The sequence below is a fragment of the Bufo gargarizans genome, chromosome 3 (assembly GCF_014858855.1).
Source record: "Bufo gargarizans isolate SCDJY-AF-19 chromosome 3, ASM1485885v1, whole genome shotgun sequence".
Lineage (NCBI taxonomy): Eukaryota > Metazoa > Chordata > Amphibia > Anura > Bufonidae > Bufo > Bufo gargarizans.
The window spans coordinates 10,689,835-10,712,207 of record NC_058082.1 but is presented as its reverse complement, the minus strand read 5'-3'; the positions used below and the strand labels follow the sequence as shown (position 1 = coordinate 10,712,207).

General features: G+C 50.0%; 1 protein-coding gene across 1 annotated transcript in view; it reads right to left on the bottom strand.

The window, feature by feature from the left end:
• CHRDL2 (chordin like 2) overlaps window positions 1–16,858 on the bottom strand; it is a 57,831-nt gene extending 40,973 nt beyond the window's left edge. Inside the window, exon 1 of the mRNA XM_044287622.1 lies at window positions 16,724–16,858. Coding sequence (XP_044143557.1) covers window positions 16,724–16,814 — 91 coding nt within the window. The 5' untranslated portion in view covers window positions 16,815–16,858. The remainder of the gene's footprint in view (window positions 1–16,723) is intronic.
• Between the last annotated feature and the right edge of the window lie 5,515 nt (window positions 16,859–22,373).

The window sequence follows — 22,373 nt, the reverse complement described above, 5'->3', positions numbered from 1 at the left end:
CTGTGACCTCCCAAACATTTAGCACACTCTTCTCCTGAAATCCTCTGTGCTGCTGGAGGATCCTGCTCCTCACACTATGTATCTCTGTCTGTGACCTCCACAAGATCAGCACAATCCTCTCCTGAAATACTTTGTACTGCTGGGGACCCTGTTCCTTCCACTATGTCTGTGACCTCCCACACATTTAGCACCTTCATTTCCTGAAATCCTCTGTGCTGCTGGTATCCCTGCTCCTTCCACTATGTCTATGACCTCGCAAACATTTAGCACACTCTTCTCCTGATATCCTCTGTGCTGCTGGTATCCCTGCTTCTTCCACTATGTCTGTGACCTCCCACACATTTAGCACGCTCATTTCCTGAAATCCTCTGTGCTGCTGGTATCCCTGCTCCTTCCACTATGTCTATGACCTCCCAAACGTTTAGCACACTCTTCTCCTGATATCCTCTGTGCTGCTGGTATCCCTGCTCCTTCCACTATGTCTGTGACCTCCCACACATTTAGCACGCTCATTTCCTGAAATCCTCTGTGCTGCTGGTATCCCTGCTCCTTCCACTATGTCTATGACCTCCCAAACGTTTAGCACACTCTTCTCCTGATATCCTCTGTGCTGCTGGGAACCCTGCTCCTTCCACTATGTATCTCTCAGTCTGGGACCTCCCTCCAGAGGAGCACACCCCTCTCTCGGCTGACTGCACACTGTCTCGGACTGTCTAGATACTCTTTGCAGACTATGGATTCCCCAGCCATCCTGTAGATTTGTATCCCAGCAATTGCTACTTAAGTAACTGCAACCTTGCTTACGCCTTTTTTTAACCCCTTAATCGCCAGTGCTCCTGATGTCCCTGCAGTAGACAGCGGCGTCCCCGCAGCAGCACGTGTTTCACATCACATAGAACCATGGACAGCGAAGTCTGGGAATGAGCGGAGGCGCAGCGTGCTCACGAAGAGCTGCCGCGAGGCACAGGCGTCCACTGTCTACCGCAGAGATCAGCAACCTTCGGCACTCCAGCTGTTGTGAAACTACAACTCCCAGCATGCTTCTTTCACTTCTGTGGGAGTTCAGAGGACAGCCAAACAAGTGTGCATGATAGGAGATGTAGTTTCACGACAGCCGGAGGTTGCTGACCCCTGGTCTATAGGATGACTGCCATTCTCTCTCCTCATGCTGCGGTTTAGGGAATTGCACTATGAGTAATGCCCTAATACGTAGATATTGGCGTCGCTGTCTATAAGCTGTGAACCTACAGCAGGCTGCAGTGTCATGGCCTCAGGTGCTGTTTATGGAGCCTGTTTTCCGCATGTAGGACAACCGGAGGAAGGGATTATTGCTGCAGAGGGGGTCAGTATGTATTTACTGATGGCCCAAACGTTGGTGTATAATCAATAAACGGTGCTGGTAAGTGGCTCCAGCCCGGTGCTTCCCAGCAGTGCAGTGGCGGTGCAACTCTGACGACACTAGGACACAAAGGGCTGGAGCTATTAAACAATGGACACCCAGGACTGGAGTTATAAGCCGCTGGACACCAGGGAGTGGGGTTGTAAACCACTGGACACCAGGGAGTGGGGCTGTAAACCACTGGACACCAGGGAGTGGGGCTGTAAACCACTGGACACCAAGGAGCGGGGCTGTAAACCACTGGACACCAGGGAGTGGGGCTGTAAACCACTGGACACCAGGGAGCGGGGCTGTAAACCTCTGGACACCAGGGAGCGGGGCTGTAAACCACTGGACACCAGGGAGCGGGGCTGTAAACCTCTGGACACCAGGGAGCGGGGCTGTAAACCTCTGGACACCAGGGAGTGGGGCTGTAAACCACTGGACACCAGGGAGTGGGGCTGTAAACCACTGGACACCAGGGAGTGGGGCTGTAAACCACTGGACACCAGGGAGTGGGGCTGTAAACCTCTGGACACCAGGGAGTGGGGCTGTAAACCTCTGGACACAAAGGGAGTGGGGCTGTAAACCACTGGACACCAGGGAGTGGGGCTGTAAACCTCTGGACACCAGGGAGTGGGGCTGTAAACCACTGGACACCAGGGAGTGGGGCTGTAAACCTCTGGACACCAGGGAGTGGGGCTGTAAACCTCTGGACACCAGGGAGTGGGGCTGTAAACCTCTGGACACCAGGGAGTGGGGCTGTAAACCACTGGACACCAGGGAGTGGGGCTGTAAACCTCTGGACACCAGGGAGTGGGGCTGTAAACCTCTGGACACCAGGGAGTGGGGCTGTAAACCTCTGGACACCAGGGAGTGGGGCTGTAAACCTCTGGACACCAGGGAGTGGGGCTGTAAACCTCTGGACACCAGGGAGTGGGGCTATAAACCTCTGGACACCAGGGAGTGGGGCTGTAAACCACTGGACACCAGGGAGTGGGGCTGTAAACCACTGGACACCAGGGAGTGGGGCTGTAAACCTCTGGACACCAGGGAGTGGGGCTGTAAACCTCTGGACACCAGGGAGTGGGGCTGTAAACCACTGGACACCAGGGAGTGGGGCTGTAAACCACTGGACACCAGGGAGTGGGGCTGTAAACCACTGGACACCAGGGAGTGGGGCTATAAACCACTGTAAACTGGGGCTATAAAAAATATATACCATTAGATACCAGGGAAAGGATAAACTGCTGGAAACTAGGGACTGGGGCTATAAATCAACTACCGGCAACCAAAAAGCCAAACAGTATTAGCACTGTCTGACGAGACCGCTGTGTGGGCACTCTATTGAGAGACTCTTGTGTGAGGACCGATTGGAGGGTTTACGGAGTGAGCACACTATCAAGGGGTTTTATTATGTGAGCACTCTATAACGGTACCACTGTGTGACTCCTATCTGGAGACTATTGTACTATTGTGTGAGCACTCTATCGGGGGACTGTTGTGTGAGCACTCTATCGGGGGACTGTTGTGTGAGCACTCTATCGGGGGACTGTTGTGTGAGCACTCTATCGGGGGACTGTTGTGTGAGCACTATATCTGGGGACTGTTGTGTGAGCACTATATCTGGGGACTGTTGTGTGAGCACTCTATCGGGGGACTGTTGTGTGAGCACTCTATCAGTGGACTGTTGTGTGAGCACTCTATCAGTGGACTGTTGTGTGAGCACTCTATCAGGGGACTGTTGTGTGAGCACTCTATCAGGGGACTGTTGTGTGAGCACTCTATCGGGGGACTGTTGTGTGAGCACTCTATCGGGGGACTGTTGTGTGAGCACTCTATCGGGGGACTGTTGTGTGAGCACTCTATCGGGGGACTGTTGTGTGAGCACTCTATCAGGGGACTGTTGTGTGAGCACTCTATCGGGGGACTGTTGTATGAGCACTCTATCAGGGGACTGTTGTGTGAGCACTCTATCAGGGGACTGTTGTGTGAGCACTCTATCGGAGGAACAGACTGCCGGAGTTTACAGTATCCGCCGGATCCTTAGTAACTGTAATGGGAATCCGGCTGTTTTGTCTGGCACTTTTTGTCCGGCTGAAAGCCGCCATGTACGCCGGATTGAGTGACCGGATTACAGTGCCCTCTCATTGTGACTGTTGTGTAACCACTCTATCATGGGTCAATTCTACAGCGTTCTCATAAAATGTATGTTTCAATATCTCTGCTTGTTATCAGTGAAAGAAAACCCTCTTGTTTACATTCTAGACAATGCTCTGTGAGCTGCAGTTTGCTACAATGTATCAGTCTGGAGTCCAGCCGAGAACAGGACTGGCTACCTACAGGTTTACTGCCTCTGAATGGAAACCGGACCACTCTCCTTTACTGACAGTCACATAGTTAATATGGTTGAAAAAAGACAAACGTCCAACCAAGGGATCGGTGGGGACACGAATCCTAGAAGGAAGTGAGACTCAGATCTCTACACATTTTTATAAGCATTGATGTCATTTACTTTTAAGAATTCGTCGTAACCCTTTTATACCCGTCCCCTGTTCCTGCTGTGACCACGTCCTGAGGACGTCTGTTCCTATTTATCACAGTTCTTACAGTAAAGAAGTTTTGACGCTTCTGGAGACTGAACTTTCTCCTCTCCAGTCGGAGGCAGCGCCGCCGCCGCCGCCCCCCCCCCTTGTCTTTTGAGGGCATTTTACATGGAACAGTTTTTCACCGTATTTTTTTTCTATGGCCCATTTATATACTTGTACAGGTTAATCTTGTCTCCCCTTAGACGTCTCTTCTCAAGACTAAATAAATGTAAATCTTTCTTCAGCAAGCAAAGATCTTGAAAATGTCAAGGAAACATAAAGGAACCCCAAGGTCGTCCTCCAGATGCCATTGTGGTAGGACCTTCCCATCGCTGACACCGATACCAGCCCTGACCATTAGTCCTCCTTCACAAGGCTCTGCAGTCGTCTCCACACGTCTGGGCAGATCCCTTAGGTGATCCAGTGTGACCTATCCCTCTGCTCCCTAGTCCAGAGGCGGTGGCTTTACCCCTCTCCTGCTCCCACTTGGCATTGAGTACAATGATCTCAGTTTTGTGACTATTTGGCCATAGCGATTCCCAACCCAGTAAAGTCCTGACAATCGGTCCCAGTACAAAACGTTGCACTCAAGGATAATCACTCCCCACGCGTTTCAATCCCGTCTCCTGTTCTGTGCCCTCGTGTGGCCACCACTTCACAGCTGAACTCCTGCTGCTTCTGCACCTCAGCATTTTACAGTTCTCCTCATCTCCGGTGAATACGGCATCGGGTCACTGAATGGACACACTAATAGGAAGGGGGTGCACATACTTCTGGCCATATAACATATATGAGATACACTACTGAAGGGTACGGCAGCTTCTAATCACCCTGAGGAGGTACAGTAAGTGCAGACAGAGCCATCAGATCCACACACTGAATCAGCCCGGGGTATAATACAGATTGCATAGACTATAACAGGTGACACGGCTGTAATAACACTATAGAAACGGTGTGTAAGAGAGCCCCCTGCTGGCTGAGCCACACATCTCACCCGGCATCTGCACCTTACTGGGAACTCGTAATATTGTATCAGAGGCTTGTGTAATAACTGATACAATGTAACTAACGGAATCATAGAAAGAAATCTAATCATTATCTCGCAGGATCCATCAACAGCAAACAGGGACAAATTATAGCGGCCTGTAGTCTGTGATGGGTATATTTACTGACACAACGCACAGGATATTGACGCTGACACTCGGGGTACAGGACAAGGACGCTGACACTCGGGGTACAGGACAAGGACGCTGACACTCGGGGTACAGGACAAGGACGCTGACACTCGGGGTACAGGACAAGGACGCTGACACTCGGGGTACAGGACAAGGACGCTGACACTCGGGGTACAGGACAAGGACGCTGACACTCGGGGTACAGGACAAGGACGCTGACACTCGGGGTACAGGACAAGGACGCTGACACTCGGGGTACAGGACAAGGACGCTGACACTCGGGGTACAGGATAATGTCACACCGACACTCGGGGTACAGGATAATGTCACACCGACACTCGGGGTACAGGATAATGTCACACCGACACTCGGGGTACAGGATAATGTCACACCGACACTCGGGGTACAGGATAATGTCACACCGACACTCGGGGTACAGGATAATGTCACACCGACACTCGGGGTACAGGATAATGTCACACCGACACTCGGGGTACAGGATAATGTCACACCGACACTCGGGGTACAGGATAATGTCACACCGACACTCGGGGTACAGGATAATGTCACACCGACACTCGGGGTACAGGATAATGTCACACCGACACTCGGGGTACAGGATAATGTCACACCGACACTCGGGGTACAGGATAATGTCACACCGACACTCGGGGTACAGGATAATGTCACACCGACACTCGGGGTACAGGATAATGACACTGACCCTCGGGGTACAGGATAATGACGCTGTAGTAAATGTTTAGTGCAGTTGTGGTCATATTCTGTGCTGCAGTGTGATAATTGGTGCAGTGATGTCATTACGCCTGCTGGGTGGAGTAGTAGAGAGCAGAGGCAGAGGATCATTCTCCAGGGGCAGCATTACTGTATAGGAAACACTAAGGCCCCTTTCACACGGGCGAGTATTCCGCGTGGATGCGATACGTGAGTTGAACGCATTGCACCCGCACTGAATCCGGACCCATTAATTTCTATGGGGCTGTGCACATGAGCAGTGATTTTCACGCATCACTTATGCGTTGCGTTGAAATCGCAGCATGCTCCTCTTTGTGCGTTTTTCACGTAACGCAGGCCCCATAGAAATTAATGGGGTTGCGTGAAAATCGCAAGCATCCGCAAGCAAGTGCGGATGCGGTGCGATTTTCACGCACGGTTGCTAGGAGACGATCGGGATGGAGACCCGATCATTATTATTTTCCCTTATAACATGGTTATAAGGGAAGATAATAGCATTCTGAAAACAGAAGCATAGTACAATAGCGCTGGAGGGGTTAAAAATAAAAATAAAAAATGTAACTCTCCTTAATCCACTTGATCGCGAAGCCGGCATCTCCTTCTGTCTTCTTTCTTTGCTGTGTGCAGGAACAGGACCTGTGGTGACGTCACTCCGGTCATCACATGATCTATCACATGATCTTTTACCATGGTGATGGATCATGTGATGACCGGAGTGACGTCACCACAGGTCCTGTTCCTGCACACAGCAAAGAAAGAAGACAGAAGGAGATGCCGGCTTCGCGATCAAGTGGATTAAGGTGAGTTAAATTATTTTTTTAACCCCTCCAGCGCTATTGTACTATGCATTCTGTATTTCAGAATGCTAATATTTTCCCTTAGGCCTCTTTCACACGGGTGTTGCGGGAAAATGTGCGAGTGCATTGTGGGACTATGCGCGATTGCAAAACATTGTAATGCGTTTTGCACGCGCGTGAGAAAAATCGCGCATGTTTGGTACCCAAACCTGAACTTCTTCACAGAAGTTCGGGCTTGGGATCGGTGTTCTGTAGATTGTATTATTTTCCCTTATAACATGGTTATAAGGGAAAATAATAGCATTCTGAATACAGAATGCATAGTACAATAGCGCTGGAGGGGTTAAAAAAATAATTTAACTCACCTTAATCCACTTGATTGCGCAGCCGGCATCTCTTCTGTCTTCATCTTAGCTGTGTGCAGGAACAGGACCTGTGGTGACGTCACTCCGGTCATCACATGATCCATCACCATGGTAAAGATCATGTGATAGATCATGTGATGACCGGAGTGACGTCACCACAGGTCCTGTTACTGCACACAGCTAAGATGAAGACAGAAGAGATGCCGGCTGCGCGATCAAGTGGATTAAGGAGAGTTAAATTTTTTATTTATTTTTTTAACCCCTCCAGCGCTATTTTACTATGCATTCTGTATTCAGAATGCTATTATTTTCGCTTATAACCATGTTATAAGGAAAAAATAATAATGATTAGGGATCGACCGATATTGATTTTTTAGGGCCGATACCGATAATTTGTGAACTTTCAGGCCGATAGCCGATAATTTATACCGATATTCTGGGAATTTTCATTTTTGGAAAAAAAATAAAAAATCCTACACAAATCTGCTGAAAATTAATGTTTATTGTTAATGTGTAGTTTTTTTTGTTGTAAATCTTTCTTTTTCATTTATATTTAATATTTTGGTGTTTTTTTTTATTTTACTAACTTTTAGCCCCCTTAGGGACTAGAACCCTTGTCCTATTCACCCTGATAGAGATCTATCAGGGTGAATAGGAGCTCACACTGTCCCTGCTGTCCTGGGCTCCGTACACACAGCAGCATGGAGCTTATCATGGCAGCCAGGGCTTCAATAGAGTCCTGGCTGCCATGGTAACCGATCGGAGCCCCAGCATTACACTGCTGGGGCTCCGATCGGAGGAGCAGGGGAGAGGGGATCCTGTGGGGGGGGGGGGCGCACTGCATCACCAATGTTTTTAATACTGGGGTGGGGGGCGCACTGTGCCACCAATGCTTAATACTGGGGGGGCTTGGGGGAGGGGGGGTGCACTGCGCCACCAATGTCTAATACTGGGGTTGGGGGGGGAACTGCACTTCCCCATACGCTATCGGAATATCGTCAAAATAGATGCAGATACCGATAGCGATCAAAATCCTGAATATCGGCCGATAATATCGGTAAAACCGATAATCGGTCGATCCCTAATAATGATCAGGGCTTTATCCAGATCGTCTCCTAGCAACCGTGCGTGAAAATCGCACCGCATCCGCACTTGCTTGCGATTTTCATGCAACCCCATTCATTTCTATGAGGCCTGCGTTACGTGAAAAACGCACAAAATAGAGCATGCTGCGATTTTCACGCAACGCATAAGTGATGCGTGAAAATCACCGCTCATGTGAACAGCCCCATAGAAATGAATGGGTCGGGATTCAGTGCGGGTGCAATGCGTTCAACTCACACATCGCATCCGCGCGGAATACTCGCCCGTGTGAAAAGGGCCTATGGCCTCTTTCACACGAGCGTGTTCTGATAAGGTCCGAATGCGCGTGCGCGGGTGCAATACGTTTTGCATGCGTGTGATAAAAAACTGAATGTGGTACCCAGACCCGAACTTCAGGTTTGGGTTCAAGGTTGTGTAGATTGTATAATTTTCCCTTATAACATGGTTATAAGGGAAAATAATAGCATTCTGAATACAGACTGCATAGTACAATAGCGCTGGAAGGGTTAAAAAAAAAAAAAAAAAAATTAACTCACCTTAATCCACTTATTCGCACAGCCGGCTTCTCTTCTGTCTTGTTCTGCGAGGAATAGGACCTTTGATGACATCACTACGCTCATCACATGGTCCATCACATGATCTTTTACCATGGTGATGGATCATGTGACGGACCATGTGGTGAGCGTAGTGACGTCATCAAAGGTCCTATTCCTCAAAGAACAAGACAGAAGAGATGCCGGCTGCGCGAACAAGTGGACTAAGGTGAGTTACATTTTTATTTTTTAACCCCTCCAGCGCTATTGTACTATGCAGTCTGTATTCAGAATGCTATTATTTTCCCTTATAACCATGTTATAAGGGAAAATAATAATGATCAGGTCTCCATCCCGATCGTCTCCTAGCAACCGTGCGTGAAAATTGCACCGTATCCGCACTTGCTTGCGATTTTCACGCAACCCCATTCACTTCTATGATAAATGCACAATACAGAACATGCTGCCATTTTCACGCAACGCATAAGTAACGCATGAAAATCACCGCTCGTGTGCACAGCCCCATAGAAGTGAATGGGTCCGGATTCAGTGCGGGTGCAATGCGTTCACCTCACGCATCACACCCGCGTGGAAAACTCGCCCGTGTGAAAGGGGCCTAAGGGGACAAAACTACTGAGAGGGGGGGGCACTAAGAGGCCAGTACTACTGTAAGGGGGCATAACTACTGCGTGGTGGAACTAACAGACCAGCATTACTGTAAGGGGGCATTAAAGGGGGGCCTTCAAAAATGTGCAGTAGGGCCCAGGCTTTTCTACGCCCCTGAGTCGGGTCATGTAAATACATTTCTGCACCTTTTGTAAGGTACTAATTCTTCTCTGATTGCTGTCTTTGAATGGGACCATTCTTATTCACATCCATAGAATAAAAACTTGTATAAATCTAATTCTTCTCACAGCTGAGAACCTGTTACAATTGCATCCTATACAATGCACTATGACCTAAACACATTGTTACAATGTATCAGTGCAGGTGTACGTGACTCCCACAGGACAGGGCCACGGCAGACAAAGCTCCAAATCCCCTGCATGGGCCTAAAAATACAAGATAAAATTCTGCCTGCAGCCACCACTAGAGGGAGCCCCCTGCTGACTGTGTTATTATCAGTGAGCTCCCCCTAGTGGTGACTGCAGGTAATGAGAACCTGTGGACCAATGCACGGAACAGCCGTACAACGGCTGTGTGCATGAGGGTTTCCTCCATGGACCTGCACTCTCACTCGGTGTTAACAATGGTTCCACTCACTGACAGCAAGCAGCTTGATAACAGTGATATGCGTAAACACAGAATCAATTGGAAAGTTGCAGATATATATATATATTTTTTATAAATACAGTGGTTAAGCTTTATTTAAAAGGACACTGGCCCTTTAAATAAATCACCTTCCTCCCAATGTTTACCGGATCAGCGGCACAGGAGGAGATAAGTGGCGCCTCCTCCAGAACCTGGGATACCAGCTGTGAAATCTCTTGGGAAGCAGCCAGTGATGGCGATGCCAGGTTAGTATGAGATCTACATGGCAGTGACGCCCCAGCCCCCCAGGGCGCCGCTCCTCGCCCCGTCCCGGGCACTGACCACAGTGCACAGCAGGCGGTACTGCGATCAGTCCCATGTAAATAGATCACTGGATAATGAAATGTTCTGTATGATTCTAACAGGCTTTGCGCAATTCCTTGCAGGTTTCAAGATCTCAATAAAGGGCAGCATTCTTATCACATGCGGACTCTAGTTGCCAATCTTGACAGCTGAGGGTGCGTTACAGTGTATCCAGTCTAGACAATCCACACACTTTATCTACACTGATACATTGTAACAAACTCTCAGGCCAGGAGAAAGTTTTGTGCTGCTGATGTGATTACCTCGCCTGGATACACGAGTAGCAAACCATCAGCTCTGAGAAGAGGCAGGTCTGCACTGCACAGGTATCGGAGGGCTCTCTGGGATTTTCATATAATTTCAGGACAGGTCACCAACATGAGACCGGCGGGGTCCGACTCCCGGCACCCCCACCGATCAGCTGTGGTGAGCGCTGCGGCCTCCTCACAGCGCCGTACATTGGATAGTGGTTGTGCTTGGTACTGCAGCTCAGCCCCATTCACTGGAAGGGGACGGAGCGGCGCCCAGGTCACATGACCGACGAATGTGGCGTCACTGGCCTAGAAGAGGCTGCAGCACTCATCGCCGCGTCGCGACCTCTTCCAACAGCCAATCGGTGGAGTCCCGGGAGGTGGTCCATCACCGGTCAGAACCGGAGGACGGGTCATCAGCAGGTGAAGACCAGGGACCCCGGTGCAGCAAAGCACCAGTGCTAACCCCGTCTGTCTCATATCTATCTAATCTCTCTCTCACACACACGTCTCTCTCTCTCTCTCACACACACATATCTCTCTTACACCTCTCTCTCTCACACACATCCACATCTCTCTCTCTCACACACAAGTCTCTCTCTCATCTCTCTCTCTCTTACACCTCTCTCTCACACACACACATCTCTCTCTCGTACACCTCTCTCTCTCACACACACATCTCTCTCTCTCACACACACATCTCTCTCTCTCACACACACACACATCTCTCTCTCTCTCACACACAAATCTCTCTCTCTCACACACACACATCTCTCTCATCTCTCTCTCTCACACACACATCTCTCTCTCTCTCACACACACATCTCTCTCTCTCACACACACATCTCTCTCTCTCACACACACATCTCTCTCTCTCACACACACATCTCTCTCTCACACACACACACACACACACACACATCTCTCTCTCCTCTCTCACACACATCTCTGTCTCTCACATCTCTCTCTCTCTCTCACATCTCTCTCTCTCTCTCTCTCTCACATCTATCTCTCATATCTCTCTCACACACACTTATCTCTCTCACACCTCTCTCTCACACCTCTCTCTTACATCTCTCTCACACACACATCTCTCTCTCTCACACACACATCTCTCTCTCTCTCACACACACACACATCTCTCTCACACACACACACACACACATCTCTCTCTCTCTCTCACACACACATCTCTCTCTCACACACACACATCTCTCTCATCTCTCTCTCTCACACACACATCTCTCTCTCTCTCACACACACATCTCTCTCTCTCACACACACACACACATCTCTCTCTCTCCTCTCTCACACACATCTCTGTCTCTCAAATCTCTCTCACATCTCTCTCTCTCTCTCTCTCACATCTCTCTCACACACACTTATCTCTCTCACACACCTCTCTCTCACATCTCTCTCACACACACACACCTCGCTCTCACCTCTCTCACACACACACACCTCTCTCTCTCACACACACCTCTCTCTCTCACACACCTCTCTCTCTCTCACACACACATCTCTCTCTCTCACACACACACACACACACACACACACACACACACACATCTCTCTCTCTCCTCTCTCACACACATCTCTGTCTCTCAAATCTCTCTCACATCTCTCTCTCTCTCTCTCTCTCACATCTCTCTCACACACTTATCTCTCTCACACCTCTCTCTCACACCTCTCTCTTACATCTCTCTCACACACACACACCTCGCTCTCACCTCTCTCACACACACCTCTCTCTCTCACACACACCTCTCTCTCTCACACACACCTCTCTCTCTCACACACGCCTCTCTCTCTCTCACCTCTTTTACACACACACCTCTCTCACACACACCTCGCTCTCACCTCTCTCACACACACACACACACACACCTCTCTCTCTCACACACACACACACCTCTCTCTCTCTCACACACACACACCTCTCTCTCTCACCTCTCTCTCTCACACACGTCTCTCTCACACATGTCTCTTTCTCTCACACGTCTCTCTCTCACATCTCTCTCACATCTCTCTCACACACGTCTCTCTCTCACACATCACTACTTCTAGATGAGGGTAGTAGTTGTAGAGCTCTGCGGACTCCACACTCGGGCCCCGGCTTTTTTCGCCGTATCTCTTCGTACCCTCTGCGAGCACCATGTCTCTCTCTCTCACACACACATCTCTCTCACACATCTCTCTCTCTCTCTCTCACATCTCTCACACACATCACTACTTCTAGATGAGGGTTGTAGTTGTAGAGATCTGCGGACTCCACACTCGGGCCCCGGCTTTATTCGCCACATCTCTTCGTACCCTCTGCGAGCACCATGGGTGCGGCATTGTTCAGGCGTACGGCCCTATTACACGGAGCGAATATGAAGGCGGACCGTGTGATGTAATAAGCGACAGATCGCGCATCGTGATCTTTCAGCTAAATAACGGTCGCTCCTCGTTAATGGATCGCCGCGTACAACATGGAGTCGTCTACTCGCTGACGATCTCGTCCGCGCCTCCGACCGTCTGTCCGCCATCTTTACAACAGTGTTAACGAGCCGCTACATCTTCGATCATTTATGGTGATCTGTGGGGGGTGATGGCACCTTTATTAACCCCTTGATTGCTGGACACCAGACAGCGTCCATGATGGGCGGTAACCGACTGCTCCCTCGGAACCGAAGCCGAGATCGGTTTCAAGTTGTAAAGTGTTTTTTCATTTTAAAAATCAATTAACCGAGTTATTTAACGAAGTCACGACTTCACGAAGAGCTAACTCCGGCTCTTGGGAGCCCATACATTCTAATACTGTGCGGAGACGGATCTCCGTACCGGATTATCGCTTCACTCATCTCCAGTAATAATGAGTGCAATACTGAGATCACCACCATGGGGGGCCCCGGGCTCCGGATCCTCCTCCAGGAGTCGGCGCCTCTCGCTGCGGAGGACCCAGCCTGTCCCTGTATTACAGTCAGCCATACAGCATGTAATACTATGTTCTACCTGCAGAGGCCGCTGCCGAGAGAACGTACAACATCCTGGGGCCACCAGCAAGGATTTCAGCTGAGCCGAGGGACGCCACAACCACCCGCACCGAGAAATGCACCCACCCACCCACCTACCTGTCTACCCACCTGCCTACCTGACTACCTACCTACCAGTATCTAAGTGCCATAACCTCTGTGATCAGCCATGACCCCTGGAGACATGGCACTGACATTGCACAGCTCCACACCCATCTACTACATTATCTGTACTCAGAGAGGTATCACTGTGTTATCTGTGGTGTTACATAGGACTGCAGGTTACATCTACTACATTACCTGTACTCAGAGCGTTATCACTGTGTTATCTGTGGTGTTACATAGGACTGCAGGTGACATCTACTACATTACCTGTACTCAGAGCGTTATCACTGTGTTATCTGTGGTGTTACATAGGACTGCAGGTGACATCTACTACATTATCTGTACTCAGAGCGTTATCACTGTGTTATCTGTGGTGTTACATAGGACTGCAGGTGACATCTACTACATTATCTGTACTCAGAGCGTTATCACTGTGTTATCTGTGGTGTTACATAGGACTGCAGGTGACATCTACTACAGTATCTGTACTCAGAGAGTTATCACTGTGTTATCTGTGGTGTTACATAGGACTGCAGGTAACATCTACTACATTATCTGTACTCAGAGCGTTATCACTGTGTTATCTGTGGTGTTACATAGGACTGCAGGTGACATCTACTACATTATCTGTACTCAGAGAGCTATCACTGTGTTATCTGTGGTGTTACATAGGACTGCAGGTGACATCTACTACATTATCTGTACTCAGAGAGTGATCACTGTTATCTGTGGTGTTACATAGGACTGCAGGTGACATCTACTACATTATCTGTACTCTGAGAGTGATCACTGTTATCTGTGGTGTTACATAGGACTGCAGGTGACATCTACTACATTATCTGTACTCAGAGAGGTATCACTGTGTTATCTGTGCTGTTACATAGGACTGCAGGTGACATCTACTACATTATCTGTACTCAGAGAGGTATCACTGTGTTATCTGTGCTGTTACATAGGACTGCAGGTGACAACCTTCCTGTTGTATTTGCACAGCAGTATGACAGCCTGCATGGCCGCTGTTACGTCTCTTGTGGGGGGCACCGCGGAGCTGCGGGACCCCTGTGTCATTGGACGACCTCGTGGAGCTGGTTGTGGTCACCCCGAGGCGGACACGGTGGTCACAGCTAGGGACGAGCAGCCTTTCTATAAATCCTTCCCAGTCACTGAGAAGACACAGATCAATGACAAGTGGACTGAACAGACATAATGCGTCACGTGGAAACCATCAGCAAGTCGGAGAATCAGTGCCGCCAGTTCTGTTCCATCTCACAAAGTGATGGCAGATCGCTAGCTATCGCTTTATAACTGGCGGAGATGTAACCTCTGTGACCCCTGCCAGGCGGGGGCAGCACTACAGCGGGCGCTGCCCATCTACTCTCAGGACCCCGCCAGCCCCAGAGAGCGGATCTCACTGACCATAGAACCCCTTAATGCTGCACAAACACTGATGAGGGAAACCATCAGCAAGCAGGGCAAGTGGTGCTGCTGCCCCTGCTGGTAGGTGTCATGGTGGCATCATTTGTATTCAGCTCCGAAAGCAGTCACGTGACTTGTGCCCCCCCCCCCCCCCCACATTACACAGACAGGACACCTCACATTTATTGGAGATTTACTGACAAAACACACTGACTTACCTCTTACACACTCATACATTTCTCTTGCACTTACTGACACCTCAGACATTTCTTGCACACTCATTTACCCTTCTACAATCTCACACTCAGTAGACCTGACACTGACTAGTGACCTGCACACTCAGACCTCCTCCTCACACTCGCTCCTCTCACTTATTTTCTTGCACTTTTACTGACTTTTCACTGACACTTACAGTATCTGATGGACTCACTGACCTGATGTAATGGCCCCTTCCACACTCAGAGTACAACACACCAGTAGCTCACACTCAGTGACACATCGCCCTGGTTTATCTTCTGCAATTCACCTCATACCCCTATCTTTCACACTGTCAGCCCTGGCACACTCACCTCTCTCTCACACACACACACACACACACACACTCACCGCTCTTGCACTCACCTCACACTCACCTCTCTTGCACAGTCACTTCACACTCCTCTCTTGTACACACTCACCTCACACTCCTCTCTTGCACACCCTCTCCTCGCACTCTCCTCTCTTGCACTCACCTTGCACTCTCCTCTCTTGCACTCACCTCGCACTCTCCTCTCTTGCACTCACCTCGCACTCTCCTCTCTTGCACACCCTCTCCTCTCTTGCCCTCACCTCGCACTCTCCTCTCCTGCACACACTCTCCTCTCTTGCCCTCACCTCGCACTCTCCTCTCCTGCACACACTCTCCTCTCTTGCACTCACCTCACACTCTCCTCTCTTGCACTCACCTCGCACTCTCCTCTCCTGCACACACTCTCCTCTCTTGCCCTCACCTAGCACTCTCCTCTCCTGCACACACTCTCCTCTCTTGCACTCACCTCACACTCTCCTCTCTTGCCCTCACCTCGCACTCTCCTCTCCTGCACACACTCTCCTCTCTTGCACTCACCTCGCACTCTCCTCTCCTGCACACACACTCCTCTCCTGCACACACACTCCTCTCCTGCACTCACCTCGCACTCTCCTCTCTTGCACTCACCTCTCCTGCACGCACTCTCCTCTCTTGCACTCACCTCGCACTCTCCTCTCTTGCACTCACCTCGCACTCTCCTCTCTTGCACTCACCTCGCACTCTCCTCTCTTGCACTCACCTCGCACTCTCCTCTCTTGCACTCACCTCGCACTCTCCTCTCTTGCACTCACCTCTCACACTCACCTCACACTCCTCTCTTACACACCCTCACCTCACACTCCTCTCTTACACACCCTCACCTCACACTCCTCTCTTGCACACACTCACCTCACACTCCTCTCTTGCACACACTCACCTCACACTCCTCTCTTGCACACACTCACCTCACACTCCTCTCTTGCACACACTCACCTCACACTCCTCTCTTGCACACACTCACCTCACACTCTCCTCTCTCGCACTCACACTCCCCTCTCTCGCACACTGCCGGGTACTCACGGGGTCGGGCTCTGGCGGGCGTGCTCCGGGCGGTGCAGAGCAGGGCCAGGGCTCCCAGGAGCAGGGCCAGCTCTCTGCCTGCGGGGGCCATGTCTCCAGGTGCGGGGCTGCGCTGCTGCTGCTGCCTCCCGAGCGCTCACCCCGGGCTATAAGAGCTGAGCAGCCAGCGGGACACGGCGACGTCAGGCGGCTCTTCCCTGAGCAGCGCGGGCGGCGCCCCCTGCAGGACACAGCGGCAACTACAGCTCCAAGCCAGAGCAATGTACTGCACAGAGGGAGCGTGTGTGAGGGCACCTGGTGAGGAACTACAAGACCCAGCCATCCCTGGCAGCATGACCCCCATCATATAGACCTGGAAGCCTGGACTACAAGACCCAGCCATCCCTGGCAGCATGACTCCCATCATATAGACCTGGAAGCCTGGACTACAAGACCCAGCCATCCCTGGCAGCATGACCCCTATCATATAGACCTGGAAGCCTGGACTACAAGACCCAGCCATCCCTGGCAGCATGACTCCCATCATATAGACCTGGAAGCCTGGACTACAAGACCCAGCCATCCCTGGCAGCATGACTCCCATCATATAGACCTGGAAGCCTGGACTACGAGACCCAGCCATCCCTGGCAGCATGACCCCCATCATATAGACCTGGAAGCCTGGACTACGAGACCCAGCCATCCCTGGCAGCATGACTCCCATCATATAGACCTGGAAGCCTGGACTACAAGACCCAGCAATCCCTGGCAGCATGACCCCCATCATATAGACCTGGAATCCTGGACTAAAAGACCCAGCCATCCCTGGCAGCATGACCCCCATCATATAGACCTGGAAGCCTGGACTACAAGACCCAGCAATCCCTGGCAGCATGACTCCCATCATAAAGACCTGGAAGCCCTGGACTACAAGACCCAGCAATCCCTGGCAGCATGACCCCCATCATATAGAAGAGGAAGCCTGGACTACAAGACCCAGCAATCACTGACAGCATGACCCCCATCATATAGAAGAGGAAGCCTGGACTACAAGACCCAGCAATCCCTGGCAGCATGACTCCCATCATATAGACCTGGAAGCCTGGACTACAAGACCCAGCAATCCCTGGCAGCATGACTCCCATCATATAGACCTGGAAGCCTGGACTACAAGACCCAGTCACCCAGCCATCCCTGGCAGCATGACCCCCATCATATAGACCTGGAAGCCTGGACTACAAGACCCAGCAATCCCTGACAGCATGACCCCCATCATATAGAAGAGGAAGCCTGGACTACAAGACCCAGCAATCCCTGGCAGCATGACTCCCATCATATAGACCTGGAAGCCTGGACTACAAGACCCAGCAATCCCTGGCAGCATGACTCCCATCATATAGACCTGGAAGCCTGGACTATAAGACCCAGCAATCCCTGACAGCATGACCCCCATCATATAGAAGAGGAAGCCTGGACTACAAGACCCAGCAATCCCTGGCAGCATGACTCCCATCATATAGACCTGGAAGCCTGGACTACAAGACTCAGCAATCCCTGGCAGCATGACTCCCATCATATAGACCTGGAAGCCTGGACTACAAGACCCAGCAATCCCTGGCAGCATGACTCCCATCATATAGACCTGGAAGCCTGGACTACAAGACCCAGCAATCCCTGGCAGCATGACTCCCATCATATAGACCTGGAAGCCTGGACTACAAGACCCAGCCATCCCTGGCAGCATGACCCCCATCATATAGACCTGGAAGCCTGGACTATAAGACCCAGCAATCACTGACAGCATGACCCCCATCATATAGAAGAGGAAGCCTGGACTACAAGACCCAGCAATCACTGACAGCATGACTCCCATCATATAGACCTGGAAGCCTGGACTACAAGACCCAGCAATCCCTGACAGCATGACCCCCATCATATAGAAGAGGAAGCCTGGACTACAAGACCCAGCAATCCCTGGCAGCATGACCCCATCATATAGAACAGGAAGCCTGGACTATAAGACCCAGCAATCACTGACAGCATGACCCCCATCATATAGAAGAGGAAGCCTGGACTACAAGACCCAGCAATCCCTGGCAGCATGACTCCCATCATATAGACCTGGAAGCCTGGACTACAAGACCCAGCAATCCCTGGCAGCATGACTCCCATCATATAGACCTGGAAGCCTGGACTACAAGACCCAGCCATCCCTGGCAGCATGACCCCCATCATATAGACCTGGAAGCCTGGACTATAAGACCCAGCAATCACTGACAGCATGACCCCCATCATATAGAAGAGGAAGCCTGGACTACAAGACCCAGCAATCACTGACAGCATGACCCCCATCATATAGAAGAGGAAGCCTGGACTACAAGACCCAGCAATCCCTGGCAGCATGACTCCCATCATATAGACCTGGAAGCCTGGACTACAAGACCCAGCAATCCCTGGCAGCATGACTCCCATCATATAGACCTGGAAGCCTGGACTACAAGACCCAGCAATCCCTGGCAGCATGGCCCCATCATATGAAACAGAAACCAGGACTACAAAACCCAGCAATCCCTGGCAGCATGACCCCCATCATATAGACCTGGAAGCCTGGACTACAAGACCCAGCAATCCCTGACAGCATGACCCCCATCATATAGAAGAGGAAGCCTGGACTACAAGACCCAGCAATCCCTGGCAGCATGACCCCCATCATATAGACCTGGAAGCCTGGACTACAAGACCCAGCAATCCCTGGCAGCATGACTCCCATCATATAGACCTGGAAGCCTGGACTACAATACCCAGCCATCCCTGGCAGCATGACCCCCATCATATAGACCTGGAAGCCTGGACTACAAGACCCAGCAATCCCTGGCAGCATGACTCCCATCATATAGACCTGGAAGCCTGGACTACAAGACCCAGCAATCCCTGGCAGCATGACCCCCATCATATAGAACAGGAAGCCTGGACTACAAGACCCAGCAATCCCTGGCAGCATAACCCCCATCATATAGAACAGAAGCCAGGACTACAAGACCCAGCCATCCCTGGCAGCATGACCCCCATCATATAAACCTGGAAGCCTGGACTACAAGACCCAGCAATCCCTGGCAGCATGACTCCCATCATATAGACCTGGAAGCCTGGACTACAAAACCCAGCAATCCCTGACAGCATGACCCCCATCATATAGAAGAGGAAGCCTGGACTACAAGACCCAGCAATCCCTGGCAGCATGACGCCCATCATATAGTAAAGAAGCCTGGACTACAAGACCCAGCAATCCCTGGCAGCATGACCCCCATCATATAGTAAAGAAGCCTGGACTACAAGACCCAGCCATCCCTGGCAGCATGACCATCATATAGACCTGGAAGCCTGGACTACAAGACCCAGCAATCCCTGGCAGCATGACCCCCATCATCTAGAACAGGAAGCCTGGACTACAAGACCCAGCAATCCCTGGCAGCATAACCCCCATCATCTAGAACAGAAGCCTGGACTACAAGACCCAGCAATCCCTGGCAGCATGACCCCCATCATATAAAACAGGAAGCCAGGACTACAAGACCCAGCAATCCCTGGCAGCATGACCCCCATCATATAGTAAAGAAGCCTGGACTACAAGACCCAGCAATCACTGACAGCATGACTCCCATCATATAGACCTGGAAGCCTGGACTACAAGACCCAGCAATCCCTGGCAGCATGACCCCCATCATATAAAACAGGAAGCCAGGACTACAAGACCCAGCAATCACTGACAGCATGACCCCCATCATATAGTAAAGAAGCCTGGACTACAAGACCCAGCAATCACTGACAGCATGACTCCCATCATATAGACCTGGAAGCCTGGACTACAAGACCCAGCAATCCCTGGCAGCATGACCCCCATCATATAGTAAAGAAGCCTGGACTACAAGACCCAGCAATCCCTGGCAGCATGACCCCATCATATAGAACAGGAAGCCTGGACTACAAGACCCAGCCATCCCTGGCAGCATGACCCCCATCATATAGTAAAGAAGCCTGGACTACAAGACCCAGCCATCCCTGGCAGCATAACCCCCATCATCTAGAACAGAAGCCTGGACTACAAGACCCAGCAATCCCTGGCAGCATAACCCCCATCATCTAGAACAGAAGCCTGGACTACAAGACCCAGCAATCCCTGGCAGCATGACCCCCATCATATAACACAGGAAGCCTGAACTACAAGACCCAGCAATCCCTGGCAGCATAACCCCCATCATATAAAACAGGAAGCCAGGACTACAAGACCCAGCAATCCCTGGCAGCATGACCCCCATCATATAAAACAGGAAGCCAGGACTACAAGACCCAGCAATCCCTGGCAGCATGACCCCCATCATATAGTAAAGAAGCCTGGACTACAAGACCCAGCAATCCCTGGCAGCATGACCCTCATCATATAGACCTGGAAGCCTGGACTACAAGACCCAGCAATCCCTGGCAGCATGACCCCCATCATATAGAAGAGGAAGCCTGGACTACAAGACCCAGCAGGGGAGAAGGGGAAGGGGGCGGAGAAGGGGACGGGGACCTGGGCGGAGAAGGGGACGGGGACCTGGGCGGAGAAGGGGACGGGGACCTTGGCGGAGAAGGGGACGGGGACCTGGGCGGAGAAGGGGACGGGGACCTGGGCAGAGAAGGGGACGGGCACCTGGGCAGAGAAAATGGTCTAAATGTGCGGAAGCGGTCTTACATTTAGACTGGCGGTGGAGCCGCCGAAGTTATGTAGTGGTCGGCGCCTCTTCATAACTTTGGCAGCCACTGCCAGCGCAAAGAGATATTAAGACCGGTGTCTAAAACAATGGTCTTAATAGATGACCCCCATAATCTTGATCTCTTGGAGCTGAGTGGTGCTGGAGCGGAGGGGTCCGGGTCTGTCTCCTGGCGCCTGTCTATTAGGAGATGTGATATTCTATCACTGTTCCCAGCACTTCCAGTAACTCTCCATGATTGTCAATAATCAATGGTCTGTCCCCAGTAATAACCAGTATAAGATGTCAGGACACCAGTTTGATCGAGCGCAGTTCCTCCTGTCTGTTGTCCCAGGTAACAGAAAACATAGGTTTATTACATCACATTTTGTGGGAGGAAGTAGGATAATAAAAAGTAAATGAAATGACAAGAAAAAAAATAATTCATCAAAAAATAAAGTGAAAAACAGTAACAAACAAAAGAAATAAAAATATTCTAAAAATGAAACGAAATAAAAAGGTAAAATGGTAGAATAAATAATATAAAGAAAAACAAAGTAAAAATATAAAAGCAACAAAAGTAATAAAGTAAAAACAATTAAAATGAAAATGAAGTTAAAAATAACACAAATTAAATAAAAATAAAGTAGCAAAAATAAAGTAGAATAAAACAAAATAAAAATAATTATAAAAAACTAAATAGTGAAAATATAATAGGAATTAAAATAAATAAAGCAAAAACAAACAAAATTAAAAAATAAAGTACACAATAAAAGAAAAATATTTAAAGTAGTAAAAAACAAATAAAATAAAACTAAGTAAAAATTAAGAAACAAATTGAAAACTAAATAAAAAAGTTAAGTGACAATATAAAAAGAATAACAGATAACGTAAAAACAAATGTACAAAAAATAAAGTAAAAAATTGAACAAATTAAAAAA